Genomic DNA, 26,207 nt, shown 5'->3' on the forward strand with positions numbered 1-26,207 from the left:
TTATTACGTACTCACGTGCCATGTCGAAATTAGTATAAATTCCCCAAATTACGAAAACTGATCCAGCAGAAAAATAATTACAAGTAAAAACAGAATTTATCGAATTATCAAGTATTTTAATGTAGAAAAGTTGTGCGATCACTTCAGTATGACAGCATGACAAACAGCTTTATCACCTTTGACTTAAATTGACTTAACTTAAAGGTCTGCCATTTTTAAACGGAATGTAATTGTGGGTGACTTTTTGTTTAAAAAATATGTCTAGCACATCTACTGGATCATTTTTCCTTTTTTTTTTTTTTTTTTGAGGGGTGGGGGAGAATTATACTAATTTTGATATGACACATGAGTGCGTAATAATGTTTCCGCCTAAAATGCATTGGTTCAAAAGATCGCCGATCTACACAAACGCCAAGAATTGCATTCAAATGAGCAAAAGTTAAACGGGTTGTGCTTTATTTGTTAAATCTTAAAGAAAACAGAAGAAAAAAGAAGAAAAAATAAACTAATGCCTAAAATGGCTGATACGTTTTTTGGGATTTTTGATTCTGTTCAAACTCCTGAAAGAAAGTTGACGAAGCTTCTAGATACAATTATTAGTAACGGCGTAAGCATCTTCACGGAGTTGGTCCCATCGATTGTTCCTCCTGGAAAAAAAAAAAAAAAAAAAAAAAAAAACAAGCGGGAAAAGAAGTAAAATATTGAGAAGTAACTTTAGATTATTGTAAATAGCAAGGCTACCCGGCGTCACTCGGGACACAAAAAAAGAGTAACATAACTTCTATCTCTCTCCCTGACCCCCACCCCCACCCCCACCAGCCTTCGATATCCCTACTCTTTCTTTCTACTTTGCCCAGCCTATTCCTCTCTCTGGTAGCACACATAACTCATGTCAGTGTAAGGGAAATAATTCTGTGAAAAAAAAATTCATAGTTCCTTCCCTTTATATAATTGCATTAAAAGACAAAACACAGTAAAGAAAATATGATGACATTTGACCTCCTCTGTCTAAGGAATTTTTTGACAAGGAATTAATCATTTATTAATTTTATAAAATAAACACCTTAAGAATACCCATAGAAGAGATGTCGCGAGCCTGTCTTCACTTTATCATTATTTTCATGGCAAGTACTCGACTGAACTCCGATCTATATCCCCGCCCCCCCTCCCCCTTGCAAAACTTTCATAAAAATCACTCAACTAACTACAACTACTAAATAGATTCCCAGCCCCACTCTCTATCTTTGCCTAAATCTAAACGCAGGTTCCATGAACAAAGCTTCTTTCCCAGAACACTGTTCCACAGATGGACAATTCTAGCCTGATCCCGGTTGGACACAACATAGCAGCCTTCAAGTCCAATGCAAACAAATTCTTTCCAATTTCCAGCACTAACAATCATTAAACTGTTGCCTCATTGTCCACCTTAAATTCATTAACCTTTATCCTCGAGTGGCCTTCGGGCCTTGATAAGTGGTGACTCCCGAGTAAAAAAAAAAAAAATTTAACAGTCATTCTAAAATATTTTCGTATGATTTTTTAAAGTTGAGTCTAGTATTTAAAATGTAAAACTAAAATGTAGCATTCATTACACGAGGGGCGTTCCAAAATAATGCCTCCTATGCACAACCCAATATGCTCAACCCAAGATAGGGAGTATTTATAGTCATCCAAATACAGTACTGTTTCGCTGTATCACAGTTTATCAGTGCGGCTAGACCAGCATCTTCCTCAAGACAGGAGTGAAACTCGACCGTCTTTTTTTTTTTTATATTTTCACCCCAAACCAGGCACATCGTCACTTTGATGCAGGGGGCTACTATCAGGGACATAAGCTACAGGGGTACTATGTAGGGAGTTGGGCAGCAAGATATCGGTTCATGTTACACTTGAACTTCTCCATATCAGTACAGTTGGAGAAGCAGGAACTTGGAAGGGAATTCCAAAGTCCAGCCGTTCTAGGGAAGAAACTACTGTAGTAGAAAGCTCTCTTACATCTAGGGATCTCAACCGTGAAGGGGTGGGATTTTGCTGCTTGTCGGGTTTATCGGGGGTATTTACGTCGAGGGGGTACAAGTGCTTGCAGTTTGTCAGAGCATTCACAAACCCAACGTCATCGCTCTGAGGTTCTGTGAACGTGTTGGCTTGCAGATGCATCCAGTCAGAGATCACCCACACACACCTCATCCCCAAAATATAATAAATAGGGACGCACATGCGTTTTCTAGATGGTTCTACAGTCTACAGTTCGACAGTCTACAGTCTAGAGTTAACGGAGAATCGCAGAGATTTTTGGAGTAAGATTAGAATCTTGGTTTAAGATGAGAAAACAAAAAAAAAAAAAGAGAGAAAATAAAAAGATCTGAAGCGATTCAGTGATGGTGTCCAAATAGAGGTTTCTCCAAACAATAAAATCAAGTCGTGTTTTTGGAAAGCGGACATGAATCGTCATGAGGGGGCATCGTCCAAGAACAAGACAAAGCTATGTGTCTTAAGATGTTTTTATATGTGACACACACACACACACGCACGCATGCACACACACACGCACGATTGTTGCACATACAAAAGACAGCCGGTCAAAGCCATGTCACAATCATATAGTGTTACATGATAAGGGCTGTCCCCTTTTCATGTAAGTATAAAAATAGAGAGATTAGTTAAAAGAAAATGAAATAGCAATAGACGAAATTCGAACCTCGTAATTTAGGTTTAGAAATAGATCACGTGTGAGAATTTAAAAATGTAAAACAAACCATTGTTTAGAATATAGATAAAATATTTCAAGAAAAAGAATGTGAACTGTCAAGTTTGTTATGAAATTTTAAATTGAAAGAATGCAGCTTATAAGATAATGTTTTTAACATATTGGAAAAATAGGTTACTGAGTATAGGAAAAGTTTTGGACATGTATGTCCAGAACACGTGAAAGAAGGCACATGTTTTAACATGTGTATGACGTCACGGAAAATAGAAAGTTCTAGTGATAGAGAAAAAACTTTAGTCAGAAAAAAAACTGGGAGAGAGACAGTCAGTCGTCTAGGAAACGAGACGTCACTTCAAGAAAAAAATGTGAAACTTTGAATGAATTCTTGATGATGGAAACAACGGCCAGTTGTGACGAAATAAACCATCATGTGTTTTATAAAAACGTTGTCTTGTCTTATGATTCTTACAAAAAGGTAAAGCGAAATTGTATTATATATTTGTGTTATAAAATGTCTTTTCATACACATCTCGACTTCTCATATCCACAATGAGAATCTACATCATGTCTACACAATGTCTGAACAGTGAACACTATCTCATCACTCAAAGAGCTTTCTTCTTCTACACATCTAAGGAATGAACATTTAATATATAAGAATCATAAAATGAACAATCTCTCTCCGAGTCTTTAAACATTCCTCTTAAATGATCTCTCTAAGATACAACAAGCCATATAATAAGACTCTCTCTCAAGACAAACACTCTAATAAGACTCTAAGACTCTCTTTTAATGAAACCCCTATATGTAACAATAGATTATACAGGCATAAGAATATATACACCTCATTTCATGCCCGCCACAAATGAACAGTAGCACCTAAGCATATAACACAATCAGATACATTCGCGCACGTGTAACTTTGGAGGATTGAGTGCAATCCTCTATGATGGAAGCCTTGTCACCAAAAAGAATGCGCTAATTTTCAATTCGTTTACAATTCTATTCCCTTTTTAGCCTTGTCCCGATGATGACCTGTAAGAAGTCATTTGCTGTTATGACTCGTGTGTCAAAAATCAATTTCGAGGGAGGAAACGAGGAATGGTAAAAAAAAAAGAAGTAAAATAAGAAAAAAAAAAAATAAAATAAAAAATAAAAAAGAGAGCGCACATGCGTTTTATAGACAGTTTGACAGTCTACAGTTTAGAGTTAACAGAGAATTGCAAAGATTTCTTGAATCAAGAGTAGAATCTTTTTTATTTTACATAGGCATCACCATTTATTAAGGCCCAGAGACCACTCGAGGATAAGGGTTAAGAGTGTACAGTAGTCAATTGAACAATATAGTAATTGTTAGTAATGGAAATTTGGTAAATTTGTTAACTTAAGTGGAACGGCTCATCAAGAACTTGTTTACGTTGGACTTGAATACAATCAGATTGTAGTCAATCTTGATTCCAGATAAGAAAACGAAAAAATAAGAAAAAAAAAATCTGAATCACTTCAGCGATGCAGCCTCCCTTTTAATGATGGAATCCAAATAAACAATTCTCTAAACAATAAAATGAAGTCGTGTTTTTGGAGAGCAAGCATGAATCGTCATGAGGGGGCACTGACCAAGAATAAGAGAAAGGTACGTGTCTTAAGATGTTCTTATATGTCACACACACACACACACACACACACGCACGCACACACACACACGCACACACACGCACACACACACGCGCGATTGTAGACACATGTGTGCACACATACAAGACAGACGGTCACGGCCAAGTAACAATTACATAGACACACATACACAAGAATATATATATACACGAGAATATATACACCTCAGCTCTACCCCCCCCCCTTCCCACCACACAACAGTATTTAATAAGAATGTGATGTAGTTACCTCCACTATTAGGCGTTGTCTCGTATCCGACCTTCTTTTTCATCAAAATATTTTTCTGCTCGTCTGTCATTTTTGCCAGCTGTGCCGGTGTCACCACTTGGGCTTGGGATGTCGTCAAGTAACCAATCTGTGTTGGATGCAGACTCTGTTAAAAAGAAGAGAAAGAAAACGGGTTAGGATGAATAGAGAAAAAGAACAACTCAAATCTTTTAAGTGAGATGCATTTTTTGCTACAAAAGATTTGTTATATATTTTTTCGATTTAAGTCAAGGCTTGGCAGATTGAAGCTTAGATATTTTGAGAAAGTCTAGGCTAGGCATATTGAAGTTTATATAATCTGACCAAGTCAAGGCTAGGCAGATTGAAGCTAAGATATTTTGAGAAAGTCTAGGCAAGGCAGATTGAAGTTTATATAATCTGACCAAGTCAAGGCTAGGCAGATTGAAGCTAAGATATTTTGAGAAAGTCTAGGCTAGGCATATTGAAGTTTATATAATCTCACCAAGTCAAGGCTAGGCCGATTGAAGCTTAGATATTCTCACCAAGACAAGGCTTGGCAGATTGAAGCTTAGATATTTTGAGAAAGTCTAGGCTAGGCATATTGAAGTTTATATAATCTGACCAAGTCAAGGCTAGGCAGATTGAAGCTAAGATATTTTGAGAAAGTCTAGGCAAGGCAGATTGAAGTTTATATAATCTGATCAAGTCAAGGCTTGGCAGATTGAAGCTTAGATATTTTGAGAAAGTCTAGGCTAGGCATATTGAAGTTTATATAATCTGACCAAGTCAAGGCTTGGCAGATTGAAGCTTAGATATTCTCACCAAGACAAGGCTTGGCAGATTGAAGCTTAGATATTTTGAGAAAGTCTAGGCTAGGCATATTGAAGTTTATATAATCTGACCAAGTCAAGGCTAGGCAGATTGAAGCTTAGATATTCTCACCAAGACAAGGCTTGGCAGATTGAAGCTTAGATATTTTGATAAAGTCTAGGCTAGGCAGATTGAAGTTTATATAATCTGACCAAGTCAAGGCTAGGCAGATTGAAGCTAAGATATTTTGAGAAAGTCTAGGCAAGGCAGATTGAAGTTTATATAATCTGATCAAGTCAAGGCTTGGCAGATTGAAGCTTAGATATTTTGAGAAAGTCTAGGCTAGGCATATTGAAGTTTATATAATCTGACCAAGTCAAGGCTTGGCAGATTGAAGCTTAGATATTTTGAGAAAGTCTAGGCTAGGCATATTGAAGTTTATATAATCTGACCAAGTCAAGGCTAGGCAGATTGAAGCTTAGATATTTTGAGAAAGTCTAGGCTAGGCATATTGAAGTTTATATAATCTGACCAAGTCAAGGCTAGGCAGATTGAAGCTAAGATATTTTGAGAAAGTCTAGGCAAGGCAGATTGAAGTTTATATAATCTGATCAAGTCAAGGCTTGGCAGATTGAAGCTTAGATATTTTGAGAAAGTCTAGGCTAGGCATATTGAAGTTTATATAATCTGACCAAGTCAAGGCTAGGCAGATTGAAGCTTAGATATTCTCACCAAGACAAGGCTTGGCAGATTGAAGCTTAGATATTTTGAGAAAGTCTAGGCTAGGCATATTGAAGTTTATATAATCTGACCAAGTCAAGGCTAGGCAGATTGAAGCTTAGATATTCTCACCAAGACAAGGCTTGGCAGATTGAAGCTTAGATATTTTGATAAAGTCTAGGCTAGGCAGATTGAAGTTTATATAATCTGACCAAGTCAAGGCTAGGCAGATTGAAGCTTAGATATTCTCACCAAGACAAGACTTGGCAGATTGAAGCTTAGATATTTTGAGAAAGTCTAGGCTAGGCATATTGAAGTTTATATAATCTCACCAAGTCAAGGCTAGGCAGATTGAAGCTTAGATATTCTCACCAAGACAAGGCTTGGCAGATTGAAGCTTAGATATTTTGAGAAAGTCTAGGCTAGGCATATTGAAGTTTATATAATCTCACCAAGTCAAGGCTAGGCAGATTGAAGCTTAGATATTCTCACCAAGACAAGGCTTGGCAGATTGAAGCTTAGATATTTTGAGAAAGTCTAGGCTAGGCAGATTGAAGTTTATATAATCTCACCAAGTCAAGGCTAGGCAGATTGAAGCTTAGATATTCTCACCAAGACAAGGCTTGGCAGATTGAAGCTTAGATATTTTGAGAAAGTCTAGGCTAGGCATATTGAAGTTTATATAATCTCACCAAGTCAAGGCTAGGCAGATTGAAGCTTAGATATTCTCACCAAGACAAGGCTTGGCAGATTGAAGCTTAGATATTTTGAGAAAGTCTAGGCTAGGCATATTGAAGTTTATATAATCTCACCAAGTCAAGGCTAGGCAGATTGAAGCTTAGATATTCTCACCAAGACAAGGCTTGGCAGATTGAAGCTTAGATATTTTGAGAAAGTCTAGGCTAGGCATATTGAAGTTTATATAATCTCACCAAGTCAAGGCTAGGCAGATTGAAGCTTAGATATTCTCACCAAGACAAGGCTTGGCAGATTGAAGCTTAGATATTTTGATAAAGTCTAGGCTAGGCATATTGAAGTTTATATAATCTCACCAAGTCAAGGCTTGGCAGATTGAAGCTTAGATATTCTCACCAAGACAAGGCTTGGCAGATTGAAGCTTAGATATTTTGAGAAAGTCTAGGCTAGGCATATTGAAGTTTATATAATCTCACCAAGTCAAGGCTAGGCAGATTGAAGCTTAGATATTCTCACCAAGACAAGGCTTGGCAGATTGAAGCTTAGATATTTTGAGAAAGTCTAGGCTAGGCATATTGAAGTTTATATAATCTGACCAAGTCAAGGCTAGGCAGATTGAAGCTTAGATATTCTCACCAAGACAAGGCTTGGCAGATTGAAGCTTAGATATTTTGATAAAGTCTAGGCTAGGCAGATTGAAGTTTATATAATCTGACCAAGTCAAGGCTAGGCAGATTGAAGCTTAGATATTCTCACCAAGACAAGACTTGGCAGATTGAAGCTTAGATATTTTGAGAAAGTCTAGGCTAGGCATATTGAAGTTTATATAATCTCACCAAGTCAAGGCTAGGCAGATTGAAGCTTAGATATTCTCACCAAGACAAGGCTTGGCAGATTGAAGCTTAGATATTTTGATAAAGTCTAGGCTAGGCATATTGAAGTTTATATAATCTCACCAAGTCAAGGCTAGGCAGATTGAAGCTTAGATATTCTCACCAAGACAAGGCTTGGCAGATTGAAGCTTAGATATTTTGAGAAAGTCTAGGCTAGGCAGATTGAAGTTTATATAATCTCACCAAGTCAAGGCTAGGCAGATTGAAGCTTAGATATTCTCACCAAGACAAGGCTTGGCAGATTGAAGCTTAGATATTTTGAGAAAGTCTAGGCTAGGCATATTGAAGTTTATATAATCTCACCAAGTCAAGGCTAGGCAGATTGAAGCTTAGATATTCTCACCAAGACAAGGCTTGGCAGATTGAAGCTTAGATATTTTGAGAAAGTCTAGGCTAGGCATATTGAAGTTTATATAATCTCACCAAGTCAAGGCTAGGCAGATTGAAGCTTAGATATTCTCACCAAGACAAGGCTTGGCAGATTGAAGCTTAGATATTTTGAGAAAGTCTAGGCTAGGCATATTGAAGTTTATATAATCTGACCAAGTCAAGGCTAGGCAGATTGAAGCTTAGATATTCTCACCAAGACAAGGCTTGGCAGATTGAAGCTTAGATATTTTGATAAAGTCTAGGCTAGGCATATTGAAGTTTATATAATCTCACCAAGTCAAGGCTTGGCAGATTGAAGCTTAGATATTCTCACCAAGACAAGGCTTGGCAGATTGAAGCTTAGATATTTTGAGAAAGTCTAGGCTAGGCAGATTGAAGTTTATATAATCTCACCAAGTCAAGGCTAGGCAGATTGAAGCTTAGATATTCTCACCAAGACAAGGCTTGGCAGATTGAAGCTTAGATATTTTGAGAAAGTCTAGGCTAGGCATATTGAAGTTTATATAATCTCACCAAGTCAAGGCTAGGCAGATTGAAGCTTAGATATTCTCACCAAGACAAGGCTTGGCAGATTGAAGCTTAGATATTTTGAGAAAGTCTAGGCTAGGCATATTGAAGTTTATATAATCTGACCAAGTCAAGGCTTGGCAGATTGAAGCTTAGATATTCTCACCAAGACAAGGCTTGGCAGATTGAAGCTTAGATATTTTGATAAAGTCTAGGCTAGGCAGATTGAAGTTTATATAATCTGACCAAGTCAAAGCTAGGCAGATTGAAGCTTAGATATTCTCACCAAGACAAGGCTTGGCAGATTGAAGCTTAGATATTTTGAGAAAGTCTAGGCAAGGCAGATTGAAGTTTATATAATCTGATCAAGTCAAGGCTTGGCAGATTGAAGCTTAGATATTCTCACCAAGTCAAGGCTTGGCAGATTGAAGCTTAGATATTTTGAGAAAGTCTAGGCTAGGCATATTGAAGTTTATATAATCTGACCAAGTCAAGGCTAGGCAGATTGAAGCTTAGATATTCTCACCAAGACAAGGCTTGGCAGATTGAAGCTTAGATATTTTGAGAAAGTCTAGGCTAGGCATATTGAAGTTTATATAATCTGACCAAGTCAAGGCTAGGCAGATTGAAGCTAAGATATTTTGAGAAAGTCTAGGCAAGGCAGATTGAAGTTTATATAATCTGATCAAGTCAAGGCTTGGCAGATTGAAGCTTAGATATTCTCACCAAGTCAAGGCTTGGCAGATTGAAGCTTAGATATTTTGAGAAAGTCTAGGCTAGGCATATTGAAGTTTATATAATCTGACCAAGTCAAGGCTAGGCAGATTGAAGCTTAGATATTCTCACCAAGACAAGGCTTGGCAGATTGAAGCTTAGATATTTTGAGAAAGTCTAGGCTAGGCATATTGAAGTTTATATAATCTGACCAAGTCAAGGCTAGGCAGATTGAAGCTTAGATATTCTCACCAAGACAAGGCTTGGCAGATTGAAGCTTAGATATTTTGAGAAAGTCTAGGCTAGGCATATTGAAGTTTATATAATCTGACCAAGTCAAGGCTAGGCAGATTGAAGCTAAGATATTTTGAGAAAGTCTAGGCTAGGCATATTGAAGTTTATATAATCTGACCAAGTCAAGGCTTGGCAGATTGAAGCTTAGATATTCTCACCAAGTCAAGGCTTGGCAGATTGAAGCTTAGATATTTTGAGAAAGTCTAGGCTAGGCATATTGAAGTTTATATAATCTGACCAAGTCAAGGCTAGGCAGATTGAAGCTTAGATATTCTCACCAAGACAAGGCTTGGCAGATTGAAGCTTAGATATTTTGAGAAAGTCTAGGCTAGGCATATTGAAGTTTATATAATCTGACCAAGTCAAGGCTAGGCAGATTGAAGCTTAGATATTCTCACCAAGACAAGGCTTGGCAGATTGAAGCTTAGATATTTTGAGAAAGTCTAGGCTAGGCATATTGAAGTTTATATAATCTGACCAAGTCAAGGCTTGGCAGATTGAAGCTTAGATATTCTCACCAAGACAAGGCTTGGCAGATTGAAGCTTAGATATTTTGAGAAAGTCTAGGCTAGGCAGATTGAAGTTTATATAATCTCACCAAGTCAAGGCTAGGCAGATTGAAGCTTAGATATTCTCACCAAGACAAGGCTTGGCAGATTGAAGCTTAGATATTTTGAGAAAGTCTAGGCTAGGCATATTGAAGTTTATATAATCTGACCAAGTCAAGGCTTGGCAGATTGAAGCTTAGATATTCTCACCAAGTCAAGGCTTGGCAGATTGAAGCTTAGATATTTTGAGAAAGTCTAGGCTAGGCATATTGAAGTTTATATAATCTGACCAAGTCAAGGCTAGGCAGATTGAAGCTTAGATATTCTCACCAAGACAAGGCTTGGCAGATTGAAGCTTAGATATTTTGAGAAAGTCTAGGCTAGGCATATTGAAGTTTATATAATCTCACCAAGTCAAGGCTAGGCAGATTGAAGCTTAGATATTCTCACCAAGACAAGGCTTGGCAGATTGAAGCTTAGATATTTTGAGAAAGTCTAGGCTAGGCATATTGAAGTTTATATAATCTGACCAAGTCAAGGCTTGGCAGATTGAAGCTTAGATATTCTCACCAAGACAAGGCTTGGCAGATTGAAGCTTAGATATTTTGATAAAGTCTAGGCTAGGCAGATTAAAGTTTATATAATCTGACCAAGTCAAGGCTAGGCAGATTGAAGCTTAGATATTCTCACCAAGACAAGGCTTGGCAGATTGAAGCTTAGATATTTTGAGAAAGTCTAGGCTAGGCATATTGAAGTTTATATAATCTGACCAAGTCAAGGCTAGGCAGATTGAAGCTAAGATATTTTGAGAAAGTCTAGGCAAGGCAGATTGAAGTTTATATAATCTGATCAAGTCAAGGCTTGGCAGATTGAAGCTTAGATATTCTCACCAAGTCAAGGCTTGGCAGATTGAAGCTTAGATATTTTGAGAAAGTCTAGGCTAGGCATATTGAAGTTTATATAATCTGACCAAGTCAAGGCTAGGCAGATTGAAGCTTAGATATTCTCACCAAGACAAGGCTTGGCAGATTGAAGCTTAGATATTTTGAGAAAGTCTAGGCTAGGCATATTGAAGTTTATATAATCTGACCAAGTCAAGGCTAGGCAGATTGAAGCTTAGATATTCTCACCAAGACAAGGCTTGGCAGATTGAAGCTTAGATATTTTGAGAAAGTCTAGGCTAGGCATATTGAAGTTTATATAATCTCACCAAGTCAAGGCTAGGCAGATTGAAGCTTAGATATTCTCACCAAGACAAGGCTTGGCAGATTGAAGCTTAGATATTTTGAGAAAGTCTAGGCTAGGCAGATTGAAGTTTATATAATCTCACCAAGTCAAGGCTAGGCAGATTGAAGCTTAGATATTCTCACCAAGACAAGGCTTGGCAGATTGGAGCTTAGATATTTTGAGAAAGTCTAGGCTAGGCATATTGAAGTTTATATAATCTCACCAAGTCAAGGCTAGGCAGATTGAAGCTTAGATATTCTCACCAAGACAAGGCTTGGCAGATTGAAGCTTAGATATTTTGATAAAGTCTAGGCTAGGCATATTGAAGTTTATATAATCTCACCAAGTCAAGGCTTGGCAGATTGAAGCTTAGATATTCTCACCAAGACAAGGCTTGGCAGATTGAAGCTTAGATATTTTGAGAAAGTCTAGGCTAGGCATATTGAAGTTTATATAATCTCACCAAGTCAAGGCTAGGCAGATTGAAGCTTAGATATTCTCACCAAGACAAGGCTTGGCAGATTGAAGCTTAGATATTTTGAGAAAGTCTAGGCTAGGCATATTGAAGTTTATATAATCTCACCAAGTCAAGGCTAGGCAGATTGAAGCTTAGATATTCTCACCAAGACAAGGCTTGGCAGATTGAAGCTTAGATATTTTGAGAAAGTCTAGGCTAGGCATATTGAAGTTTATATAATCTGACCAAGTCAAGGCTTGGCAGATTGAAGCTTAGATATTCTCACCAAGACAAGGCTTGGCAGATTGAAGCTTAGATATTTTGATAAAGTCTAGGCTAGGCAGATTGAAGTTTATATAATCTGACCAAGTCAAGGCTAGGCAGATTGAAGCTTAGATATTCTCACCAAGACAAGGCTTGGCAGATTGAAGCTTAGATATTTTGAGAAAGTCTAGGCTAGGCATATTGAAGTTTATATAATCTGACCAAGTCAAGGCTAGGCAGATTGAAGCTTAGATATTCTCACCAAGACAAGGCTTGGCAGATTGAAGCTTAGATATTTTGAGAAAGTCTAGGCTAGGCATATTGAAGTTTATATAATCTGACCAAGTCAAGGCTAGGCAGATTGAAGCTAAGATATTTTGAGAAAGTCTAGGCAAGGCAGATTGAAGTTTATATAATCTGATCAAGTCAAGGCTTGACAGATTGAAGCTTAGATATTTTGAGAAAGTCTAGGCAAAGCAGATTGAAGTTTATATAATCTGACCAAGTCAAGGCTTGACAGATCGAAGCTTAGATATTTTGAGAAAGTCTAGGCTAGGCAGATTGAAGTTTATATTATCTGACCAAGTCAAGGCTTGACAGATCGAAGCTTAGATATTCTCACCAAGACAAGGCTTGACAGATCGAAGCTTAGATATTTTGAGAAAGTCTAGGCTAGGCATATTGAAGTTTATATAATCTGACCAAGTCAAGGCTAGGCAGATTGAAGCTTAGATATTTTGAGAAAGTCTAGGCAAGGCAGATTGAAGTTTATATAATCTGATCAAGTCAAGGCTTGACAGATTGAAGCTTAGATATTTTGAGAAAGTCTAGGCAAGGCAGATTGAAGTTTATATAATCTGACCAAGTCAAGGCTTGACAGATCGAAGCTTAGATATTTTGAGAAAGTCTAGGCTAGGCAGATTGAAGTTTATATAATCTGATCAAGTCAAGGCTAGGCAGATTGAAGCTTAGATATTTTGAGAAAGTCTAGGCAAGGCAGATTGAAGTTTATATAATCTGACCAAGTCAAGGCTAGGCAGATTGAAGCTTAGATATTTTGAGAAAGTCTAGGCAAGGCAGATTGAAGTTTATATAATCTGATCAAGTCAAGGCTAGGCAGATTGAAGCTTAGATATTTTGAGAAAGTCTAGGCAAGGCAGATTGAAGTTTATATAATCTGACCAAGTCAAGGCTAGGCAGATTGAAGCTTAGATATTTTGAGAAAGTCTAGGCTAGGCAGATTGAAGTTTATATAATCTGATCAAGTCAAGGCTAGGCAGATTGAAGCTTAGATATTTTGAGAAAGTCTAGGCAAGGCAGATTGAAGTTTATATAATCTGACCAAGTCAAGGCTAGGCAGATTGAAGCTTAGATATTTTGAGAAAGTCTAGGCTAGGCAGATTGAAGTTTATATAATCTGATCAAGTCAAGGCTAGGCAGATTGAAGCTTAGATATTTTGAGAAAGTCTAGGCAAGGCAGATTGAAGTTTATATAATCTGACCAAGTCAAGGCTAGGCAGATTGAAGCTTAGATATTTTGAGAAAGTCTAGGCTAGGCAGATTGAAGTTTATATAATCTGATCAAGTCAAGGCTAGGCAGATTGAAGCTTAGATATTTTGAGAAAGTCTAGGCAAGGCAGATTGAAGTTTATATAATCTGACCAAGTCAAGGCTAGGCAGATTGAAGCTTAGATATTTTGAGAAAGTCTAGGCTAGGCAGATTGAAGTTTATATAATCTGATCAAGTCAAGGCTAGGCAGATTGAAGCTTAGATATTTTTAGAAAGGCTAGGCTAGGCAGATTGAAGTTTATATAATCCGACCAAGTCAAGGCTAGGCAGATTGAAGCTTAGATATTTTGAGAAAGTCTAGGCTAGGCATATTGAAGTTTATATAATCTGACCAAGTCAAGGCTAGGCAGATTGAAGCTTAGATATTTTGAGAAAGTCTAGGCAAGGCAGATTGAAGCTTAGATATTCTGACCAAATCAATTCTTAGCAGATTGAAGCTTATATAATCTGACCAAGTCAAGGCTAGGCAGATTGAAGCTTATATAATCTGACCAAGTCAAGGCTTGGCAGATTGAAGCTTTGATATTCTGAGAAATTCTAGGCTTTGCAGATTGAAGCTTAAATATTCTGACCGAATCAAATTTTAGCAGATTGAAGCCTAGCTCCTCTGACCAAGTCAAGGCTTGGCTAATTAAAGTTTAAAGGTTCTGAGCTATGTAACTTTTTTTGACAGATCGTTTTTATTAAAAGATATTTCATAATTTCCAAGTTAAAAATTTGTTAAAAGAAACAATGGTTCAGCTTTATACTCACCGCCATTTTTGTTGGGAGGATTTTCGTTATTGTTGTTTCTGCGATTGCTGAAATTTGTTGCTGATTCAACTTCTGTAGATCTTCAGTCGAGAATCCGTCTAAAAAAAGTTGATCATAAATTTTTTTTTAAAGTATTTATTTATTTTTTTTTTTAACACAGGAATCATCACTTATCAAGGCCAGGAGGCCACTCGAGGATAAGGGTTAATGGGTATACATTAGTCAATGTGATTATAGCGTAGTAAACATAAGTAGTGGGAATTTTGTAAATTGGATTATTTAGAGGGCCGATTCATCAAGAACTTGTTTACATTGGACTTGAAGGCAATCAGATTGTAGTCAGCTGGAAAGCAGGCAATCGGAAGAGAGTTTCACAGATGAGCTTTTTAAATTAGCATCAAATTCGAAAAGTATTTGCTTATATTTGTCATTTAATTACAAAGTAAAAGTGTTCTTTGTATTTCGTGGATTCTTCAGACCCAGGCTTGGCTACATCAGTCGTACAACTTTATACCCTTCTCTCATTAGCCACCCCTTTCTCCCCGACTTGATCCCTATGAACTACTTCATTTGGTCATACGTTGAAAACATCACCAACATAAACTCCATGACCCCAAAGTAAGCATGATTGCCGCCATCAACCGAGTACTCACCAAGCTCATGTCGGCGCTTGTGAAAAAGACATGCGCCCAGTTCTGGACCCATATCGGAACAATGATTGAAGCTGAAGGCGGCTACATAAAACAGATGACAGCTCTACTACATTATCAACTTACCTGAATTGATTTTTTCAATAAAAGTTTAAAAATAAAGTTGTAGTGTTGTTTTATTTAGGGCGACACTTTTATCGTTCCACCTTGTATGGTTGATATAAAACATGTAATTTTGTATAAAATATATAGTTTTTATAAAATATGCTGTCTTTTACAAGTATGTAGGTCATACAAATATGTAGTTTTGTATAAAATATGTAATTTTGTACAAAATATGTATCTTTGAATAAAATATGTAATTTTGTATAAAATATGTAATTTTGTATAAAATGTGTTATTTTGTATAAAATATGTAATTTTGCTTAAAATGTATTATTTTGTATAAAATATGTTATTTTGTATAAACTACTTTATTTTGTATAAAATGTGTAATTTTGTATAAAATATGTAATTTTGTATAAAATATGCAATTTTGTATAAAATGTGTTATTTTGTATAAAATATGTAATTTTGTATAAAATATGTAATTTTGTATAAAATATGTTATTTTGTATAAAATATGTTATTTTGTATAAAATATGTTATTTTGTATGAAATATGTAATTTTGTATAAAATGTATACTTTTGTATAAAATATGTTATTTTGTATAAAATATGTTGGTTTGTATAAAATGTGTTATTTTGTATAAAATATGTAATTTTGTATAAAATATGTTATTTTGTATAAAATATGTAATTTTGTATAACATATATAATTTATATAAAATATGTAATTTTGTATAAAATATATCATTTTATATAAAATATGTAATTTTATATAAAATATGTAATTTTGTATAAAATATGTAATTTTGTATAAAATATGTTATTTGCATAAAATATATAATTTATATAAAATATGTAATTTTGTATAAAATGTATAATTTTGTATAAAATATGTTATTTTGTATAATATATGTTATTTTGTATAAATATGCAATTTTGTATAAAATATGCAGTTTTGTATAAATATGTAGTTTTGTGTATAAATTATGTGGTTTATTTATAATACGTAATTTCTTTATATAAAATATATATTTTTATATGAAATATACAGTTTTGAATAAAATATGAAATTTTGAATAAAATATGTTATAGTGTATAAAATATGCAATTTTGAATAAAATATGAAATTTTGAGTAAAATATATAATTTTGTATAAAATATGCAGTTTTTTATGAAATATGTAATTTTGTATAAAATATGTAATTTTGTATAAAATATGTAGTTTTGTATAAAATATTTTTGTATCAATCATGTTATTTTGTATAAAATATGAAGTTTTCTTTCGTATCAAATATGTAATTTTGTATTTAATATGTTTGTATAAAATATTTAGCTTTGTATACAAATATGTAATTTTGTATTACATACGTAATTTGGTTGAAAATATGTAGTTTTGTATAAAATATTAAATTTTCCATGAAATATGTAATTTTCTATAAAATATATAGAATTTATAAAATACTATCGGGGGTACCCGGCGTTGCCCGAGTGTTTGTTTCCGGGACGGGGGGGGGAGTTTTAAAAAATGTTATGGTAGGTAAGTAGGAAGGATCAAACCCGGAGTCATGAGTAAAAGTAGGAAAATAAAGTGTGAAAAAAAAACAAAAAAAAACATCTGCAACGTTAACAGTTCGGCCACAAAGAAAAGTCCATTCCAGTTGTTTAGGAAAAAAAAAAAAAAAAAAACGACTACGGTAGGTCGGCGTGAACGTGAAAATATAATGTGAATTGTCCAGCACGCTAACCACTACGCCACAGAGCACTGCAGCTTAGTTTAGTGATTTTAAATAACTTCACATGAAAGAACTACGAAGCCAAACCGGTGTTCTCTTCTCAACTGTTCCTTGTGAACGATCCCCAAACGGTGTTAAGTGGTGGCAGGGGGAGGAGGAATTTATTAGAGAGAAAATATTTTACCACTTCCATTGATCTTAACCGATTTTGGCCGTGACTTCTCAGCAGAAAAAGTATAGAAATCTAAGATTATCGAGGAATTTGAGAAATAATAAGCCTATAACAGACCTCAGATATTGTTCTGCCGTTTGTGCATATTATATTTGCATGAAATATCTTGATTTTTAATCCTATTAAGGTCAAAATCCGACGCGAAAAAATGAGTTAATTTTATTTATATAGATAGAATAGAAGAGATATTATTTTGGATAAAATATGTAATTTTGTATAAAAAATATAATTTTGTATGAAATATGTAATTTTGTATAAAATATGCAGGTTTGTATAAAATATGTATTTCTTTTATATAAAATATGTAGTTTTGTTATAAAAAATGTATTTTTGTATAAAATACGCAGTTTTGTACATAATAATGTTGTTAGTATAAAACATGTAATCTCTTATATTTTTGTATAAAAATGTAATTTTGTAGAAAATATGTAGTATTTATGTAGTAATGTAGTTTTATATAAAATGTGTAGTTTTGTATAACATTTGTAGCTTTGTATAAAATATCACATTTTTTTAAAAACCATGTAGTTTTGTATAAAATTTGTAATTTTGTATATAATATATATATATGTAATTTTGTATATAATATATATATATGTTGTTTGTATGAATATGTAATTTTTTAATATAAATTTTTTATATAAAATACGTACTTTTTTATATAAAATATGTAATTTTTTATATAAATATGTAATTTTGTATAACGTATGTGGTTTATATAAAATATGTAGTTTTATATAAAATATGTAGTTTTTATATAAAATAAGTTGTTTATATATAAAATAAGTTGTTTATATAAAATATGTTGGGACTGTAAAGTTTTTAGGATATGTTTTATGTATTTAATAAATTATCAAACTAAATATACTTTAACTAAATTTTTAGGTCGACCGCATCAGATTTCGATTTTGGTACAATTCATTTTTAAATTAAAACCCAAAATACTTACTAATTACTGATCCGATGCTGGAAATCTCTGCCAGGCCCCACTTAGTCACATCGTCACCATATTCTTGTAGAGCTTTTGTGGCCCACGCTGTGAACTGAGCTTCGGAACAAATTGTCAGAGAACCAATTTGACTGGCTGCATTTCTGGAAAGAACAGAAATAATTAAATATTATTAAGTGATTTTATAGCAGAATCTGAAAGTTAATCTAACTAACAGTAAAAAAAAGCAAAGAACTAAAATTGATACACTTTTTCATTTTCTGCTTTGTTGGAATTCGCTTTCAATGACTTAAAAACATTATTACAATGATCCAAACATAATTCTCAATGAAAAACCAAGACACGGAATAATAAAATAATGTTAAAAAATACACATTGTTGGTGACTACTCCCTTATTTAAATATATATATATATATATATATATATATATATATATTTATGTATATATATATATAATTATATATATAATTATATATATATAATAATATATATATAAATTATAATTATATATATAAATATAAATAAATATGAAATCACCTTTTTCTTCCCCCTATTCCTTCTGCTTCACTATTTGTTACCAAGTAAGATCTATGACTTACCTGTAGTTTCATTAAATGCTTTTGCAAGCAAAATCCGATACCGCATTTTGCTAATCCATACCCTCTGATGAGAAGGAAAGTATTTCTTCGAAACTCTGCGGATTAAGGACTATCCACTTATTTTGTGCTTCCTCTTTTAACTCTTTTTCAAAGTGTTTTTTTAACATGTTTTATTAACTACTTGTTCTTAATTATATATATATATATATATATATATATATATATATATATTTTATAACTTACTATATATATATATCTATATATATAGTAAGTTATAAAATATATATGGCGATTAAGCTACACTGAATATTCCGCGTTTCATCCACTCTAGGACTCTTCAGGCTTATGCGCGAATTTTGTGGTTGTTTGTCGTTTTTATATACGCATCTTCTATTGAGATTTTAGTTAGCCAATCAGCTTTCTAGTATCCACCACACCATTCCTATCAGCCAATGAGCATGCACTTATCGGACAAAGGCCTATTTGACCTCTGGTTGACCTGTTCCTTTGTGCGTGCTCTATTTAGCCTGGATATCTAGTTTCTTGACCTGTTTTAAATCTAGGTTAGGTTTTTTTTTTTAGTGTGGAGCTCCCTGAGTAATCGTAGAAAATGAGGTGAGCATTCCAACTTCCTCAGAATAATCTATAGGGCACTTCTGTTCACCGTATCAAAAGCCTTAGTCAAATTAACAAAAACCTGATAAAGTGGAACACGGTATTCAGTACATTTCTCCTGCCGAGCAGAGAAGATCATGTCCATTTGGCTTTCTGGAATGACGGATGGACAAATATACTTTAACAATCTATTAAGTAGAACTCTGGAAAATACTTTGCCAACTGCTTCCAAGAAACTTATCCCACGATAACTTCCACAGTCGGTCCTGGGCCCCTTTCCCTTGTACAGTGATAATTGAATTGCATCAACCCAATCCTGATGGACGGGAACACCCCTCCAGACATCAGTGATAAGATGAAGAATTTCATGAACAAGTTTATCACCCCATGTAAGAGGACTTCTACAGGAATATCATCAAGCCCTGGAGCCCTCCCAACGTTCACTTCCTTGATTGCATCTCTAATTTCATTCTCAGATGGGAACACAGACATTTCATGGATAAGCTTCTGTTGTGATAAAAATTCATTGATGACGTCCTCATCAACATTAGAGGGGTTGTCAAAGAGATCAGAATAATGCTTGGTCCAACAAAGGAGAATCTTGTTAGGATCCTTTATAAGGGCAATTCCATCACTTAAGAGTAGGGGAGATGTAGATAGTGTTTGAGGACCAAAAGCTTTTTTAAGCAAATGGTACATGCGTTTGAGGTCTTTACAATCAAAAGTCATCTGGATTTGGTTGGCGAGTTTAGCCCATCACTGATTCTTCATTTGGCGGAGTCGCTTTTGGAAAATACCCTTGTTTGCTTTAAGTGACTGTTGGAGGTACTCGACCTCCATGAGAAGCAGACATCTTATGGTGCAACTCATTTTTAGCATTTAAGAGTTGAGTAATTTCAGAATCATTATCATCAAACCAATTCTGATGTTTAGATTTGTGGAAGCCAAGAACATCTACACTTATTTCATAGATTGTATTTTTAAAATGCGCCCACGACCCATCAAAGTCAGCAGAATTAACTACGGATCAAAGCTTTTCACGTACACTTGGATCAACCAGCCTGGCCACATCAACCTGCCTGGGAATCCCAACACCACCCAACCTACACTTCCTCATTACTGTTGACCCTACCTACACCGAACCAGCCGAGTGAGTCCCAGGTGTGATGATCCTTGCCAACCCTTGAATTTAGATCACCCATGAGTAAGATTTTCTCAGATAAAGGAATAGAGGAAATGATACGACTGAGATCTCATTAAAACGCTGTGATGGTGTCTTCATCATGACTCATGACAGATAAAATCGTCATATGCCTACTGTGTGCAAGAGCGAAGCGCATCATCATAATTCTGTCACTTACCAAATTAGAACGCACTGCAAAACCAATTCCACCTTCTCATCTTAGCCCCGATGGTTTTCCTTTCCAAAAGAAGGCGTATCCCGAGCCCACTTCTACCAATTGATCCTCACCACTCAATCGTGTTTCAGACAATGCTGCAATGTCTATGCTGTACTTAGCAAGCTCTCTTGCAATAATAGCTGTCCTCATGTCTTTCATTATCCAGGACATCTAGCAAAGTTCTCACATTCCACGTAGCAACAGTTAGGTTATTCCTCTCCTGATAAAATTTTGATTTTCCTTGTTTATTATTTTTCTTCAACTTTATCTTGTTTCTCCTGCAAATATAGAGCAGCGGCCGACCGCAGGAAGCCGACCAGCTAATAAAAGGGTAGACAATTTATAGGTCACCTTTTCTAGACCCTTCCCAAATTCATGGGTGAGCAGTGTATCCCTAGAAAAGGCTGCTCAGCCGCCAAATCATCCACCGGAGTTGCTTCCACCCTATAAGCGATTTAGTCGACGATGTTAGATAAATCACTGGCCGCCTATGTGCAGATTTGCAGCTATGCACTTCCAGCCCGCTAAGCCTGTGCACGTCACCACTCACCTATCGCCATAGGACTTTTACTTTTTTTTTTTTCTTCTCCGAAAGATATCTGCACATAATGATCGCGACACAACATGCTTGTGCTACACATATTGTACCCTCTCGCACCCTACCACTGGTGGCACAGTGACAAACTGAAATAGTGAGATGACTGAGCAGTGGCATAGTGTGCATGTTTTATTATCACGGAGTTTTAACCTCTCCGGCATCTGGACATACACACACACATACGCATAAGCAAGCAAACATGCATATGTATATATACATCCCTAGTTTTCACAATATAGTAACCCTCCAGAGGTTGAGAGGGAGGCTAACAGGTACTACACCTTGCCCAAGGGTGACCTGAAACTATGCAAGGCAGAGGCGTTCATCTCCCTGAGGTAGTAAGTATACCCGCATACCTACATACATACATACATACATACATATGTACATGCATACATACATATGTACATGATGATGATGATTGCAACGTCTTGTCAGACGAGTGCCACTCCCTCAGACATTTAAAATCCATGAGCCCAAATGTCTGAGGGAGAATCTATACAAATATGATGTTACAGAGTCTTAGCTTTGTACGACAGCTAAGTCTCTCTCATACATACATACATACATACATACATACATACGTACATACATACATACATACATACATACATACATGCCTAAGTCTCTCTATACATACATACATACATACATGCTAAGTCTCTCTCATACATACATACATACATATGTACATACATACATACATACATACATGCATACATGCAGACATACATACATACATACATGCATACATACATACATATGTACATACATACATACATACATACATACATACATACATGCAGGCATACATACATACATACATACATATGTACATAAATACATACATACATACATGATGATTGCAACGTCTTATCAGACGAGTGCCACTCCCTCAGATACTGAAAGTTCATGAGCCCGAAAAAAGACATATAGTCCTGCCAGCGAATTCACATGCTCAAGCAGACATGACACTAAAGACGGTCATTGTTATACATACATATATATATATATACACGCACACACATATATACATTCGTACATACACAATACACAATACGCACGCATACATATACATACACACACACATGCAAACATAAACAAGACGGTCATTGGTATACATACATATAAATGTATACATACATACATACATACATACATACATGTCTATAAGCATACGCTCATATATACTCATATACATACACAATGCATAATACACAAACATACATATACATACCCACATTCATACATACACATATACATACATATACATCCACATATACAAATACATACACACATATACTTACACATACATATGCGTACACATATGCACATATATATACATACACTTACCTACATATACATACACATCCATATATATGCATTAATACACATACACACATACATGCACACATACATGCATACATACATACACACCTGCATACATATACATACATGCATATACACACATACATGCATACAAACATTTATAAATGTATATATGTACACACACAAACATATATACATAGACACATATACACACATATACACATAGATATAAATACATATAAACTCACATGTACATATATAAATATATACACACATACATATATAAACACTCACACACACATACATACATATAATGATGGCAGAATAGTTGTTACATGCATCCAGCATTACAGGCGTACACACGTCACGGCTTTTTTTATCGCCACGGGACTTTTTTCTTTTCTTTTTTTTATAATAGACAAATACCTGAGGGAGTATCTATACAAAGATGGTGTTACAGAGTTTTAGCTTTGTACGACAGCTAAATCTCTCTCTCGGTTCAAAATGTTGACATCCAGCAACAAGCAAGAGCAGGATAGCCAGCAACAAGTCAGACTGCAGACCAGCTTAATGCGGGTACTGGTCTCCCGCTTTGTTGTTTTTTTCTTTTTTTTTTAAATAAAAAAAAAATTTGGTTGAGACAAACACTTTTGGAATAGTAACTGACGATGATATAAACAAATTCACACATTTTTTTCACAAATAAACTCAGCGACGAATAGTCAAAATGTAAACAGTCCAACGGACATAAATTAAAGACGCTTATTTTTTTTTTTTTTTAAATAAAAAGTTTGGTTGAGACAAACACTTTTGGAATAGTAACTGACGATGATATAAACAAATTCACACATTTTTTCATTGATAAACTCAGCGACGAATAGTCAAAATGTAAACAGTCCAACGGACATAAATTAAAGACGTTTATTTTTTTTTTTTTAAATAAAAAGTTTGGTTGAGACAAACACTTTTGGAATAGTAACTGACGATGATATAAACAAATTCACACATTTTTTCACAAATAAACTCAGCGACGTATAGTCAAAATGTAAACAGTCCAACGGACATAAATTAAAGACGCTTACTTTTTTTTTTTTTTTTAAATAAAAAGTTTGGTTGAGACAAACACTTTTGGAATAGTAACTGACGATGATATAAACAAATTCACACATTTTTTCACTGATAAACTCAGCGACGAATAGTCAAAATGTAAACAGTCCAACGGACATAAATTAAAGACGCTTACTTTTTTTTTTTTTTTTTTTTAAATAAAAAGTTTGGTTGAGACAAACACTTTTGGAATAGTAACTGATGATGATATAAACAAATTCACACATTTTTTCACAAATAAACTCAGCGACGAATAGTTAAAATGTAAACAGTTCAACGGACATAAATTAAAGACGCTTATTTTTTTTTTTTAAATATACATAAATACATACATACATACATATGTACATACATACATACATATATACATACATACATACATGCATACATGCAGGCATACATGCAGACATACATACGTACATACATGCATACATACATACATACCTACATACATACATACATGCATACATACATGCATACATGCAGGCATACATGCAGACATACATACATACATACATGCATACATACATACATACATGATGATTGCAACGTCTTGTCAGACGAGTGCTACTCCCTCAGACATTTAAAATCCATGAGCCCAAATGCCTGAGGGAGTATCTATACAAAGATGATGTTACAGAGTCTTAACTTTGTACGACAGCTAAGTCTCTCTCTCGGTTCAAAATGTTGAGATCCAGCAACAAGCAAGAGCAAGATAGCCAGCAACAAATTAAACTGCAGACCAGCTTAATTCGGGTACTGGTCTCCCGCTTTATGGTTTTTTAAATCAGAGATTTGCTTCTCCTAGAAAAGTTGCCTTCATCACGGCTTACGGGAGCCCTCTCCACCCCAATACACATATACACACACACAAATATACACGGTGCTAGTTGGCCGTTGACACTGAAAAAGAGTTCATTCGCCCTTTGGAAGGTCTTGTTTTTAATCCTTCACACACACATACATACATATACACACACATGTACATACATACATATATATATATATATATATATATATATATATATATATATATATATATATATATATATATATATACTCGTGATGGTCAAAATAATAGAACATATGTAAATTCATTCCGTTTGGGATAACTTTCGGCTTGTAAATTGTACAGGCGAGATATTTTATATTAAAATAACAATTGCAACTATTGTTTAATCATTTAAGGAGGTGAATATGGCAGACAATGAGTACTTTATTGTCACATTAGAAAAGTCAACGTTTCAATTTAATAGAACATTTTGTTGTTGAGTAATCTTAAACTCAAAAATTTTTGCAAATATTGTTTAAAAAGATTTTGAAAGCGATTTAATAATACTGTACAAGTATGTGTCTCTCTAAAGACATATCTTTGCCTGAGAAGCAGCGTATCTTTGATTTGTGGGCAGAAGGAAAGACGCACATGGAAATTGCAATCAAGGTCGAATGTTCAAGATCAGTGGTGACCAAAGTTCTCCAAAAAGGTGCTGAGGGTGTTTCTAGCAGCAATTGCAAGAAATGTGGACGAAAGAAAAGCACCACCCTAACCACCAAAAGACAAGACTGGACACTGGACAAGGTTGCAAAGAAAAGTCGATTCCAATCAACACGCCACATCACTGAGGCTTCTGGTGCCGATATTTCGAGAAGCATTATCTAACGAAGGCTCTGGCAACTGGGATACCGAAATCATATAGCTGCCACCAAACCACTCCTTAACAAGAAGCAGATATTGAAGAGGCTGCGATGGGCAATTGCTCATCAAACCTGAACTGCAGACGAATGGTAGATGAGTCCCGATTTTGTATCTCCTTTGGCAACCAAGGGCCATGTGTTTGGCAAAGAACCATGGAACGGTATAACCAAGAATGCGTTAAGAAGTCTGTGAAGTTCCCGCAGTCTTGCATGGTTTGGGGCTATATGAGTGCTAAAGGTGTTGGTAATTTATGCTTCATCAAAGAAACTGCAAACGCAAAAGTGTACCAAGATATCCTGGAAGCTAATTTACTGCCAGTATTGGATAACCAGTTTGACAGGGAGGCTACAGACATCATTTTTCAACATAACTTGGCATGTCTTCCTGGCTTTGACAATGATCGATCCTGCTCTTGAATGGCCAGCGAACTCGCCAGATTTGAATGTTATTGAAGCCTTGTGGGACCAGATGAAGAGGAAGCTCCGCAAAGAAAAACCTACTACCTTTGCAGCCATGAAGATTGCAATCCAGAACACATGGGATTCAGTGTCTGCACAGAATTGCGAGAAGCTTGTTGATTCCATGAATTGATGCTGTTATCAAGGTAAAAGGTGCAGCTACTAAATTAATTAAATTTTATGTTAATAAAAACACTATTTTTTTTTTTTTTTTTTTTTTAATTACATTTTCACCCCAAACAAGGCACATTGCCACTTTGGTGTAGGGGGCTACTATCAG

At 35.1% G+C, this 26,207-nt stretch overlaps 1 protein-coding gene across 1 annotated transcript in view; it reads right to left on the reverse strand.

The window, feature by feature from the left end:
• Nucleotides 1-308: 308 nt before the first annotated feature.
• LOC145266327 (uncharacterized) overlaps nucleotides 309-26,207 on the reverse strand; it is a 231,629-nt gene continuing 205,730 nt past the window's right edge. The window contains exons 35-38 of the mRNA XM_080121913.1: nucleotides 18,125-18,267; nucleotides 14,453-14,550; nucleotides 4,610-4,754; nucleotides 309-647 (exon numbers count right to left, since the gene is read on the reverse strand). Of these exons, the coding sequence (XP_079978039.1) occupies nucleotides 553-647; nucleotides 4,610-4,754; nucleotides 14,453-14,550; nucleotides 18,125-18,267 (481 nt within the window). The 3' untranslated portion in view covers nucleotides 309-552. The remainder of the gene's footprint in view (nucleotides 648-4,609; nucleotides 4,755-14,452; nucleotides 14,551-18,124; nucleotides 18,268-26,207) is intronic.

This window comes from Euprymna scolopes, chromosome 41 (genome assembly GCF_053919585.1).
Source record: "Euprymna scolopes isolate OS-2025 chromosome 41, ASM5391958v1, whole genome shotgun sequence".
NCBI classification, from domain to species: Eukaryota; Metazoa; Mollusca; class Cephalopoda; order Sepiida; family Sepiolidae; genus Euprymna; species Euprymna scolopes.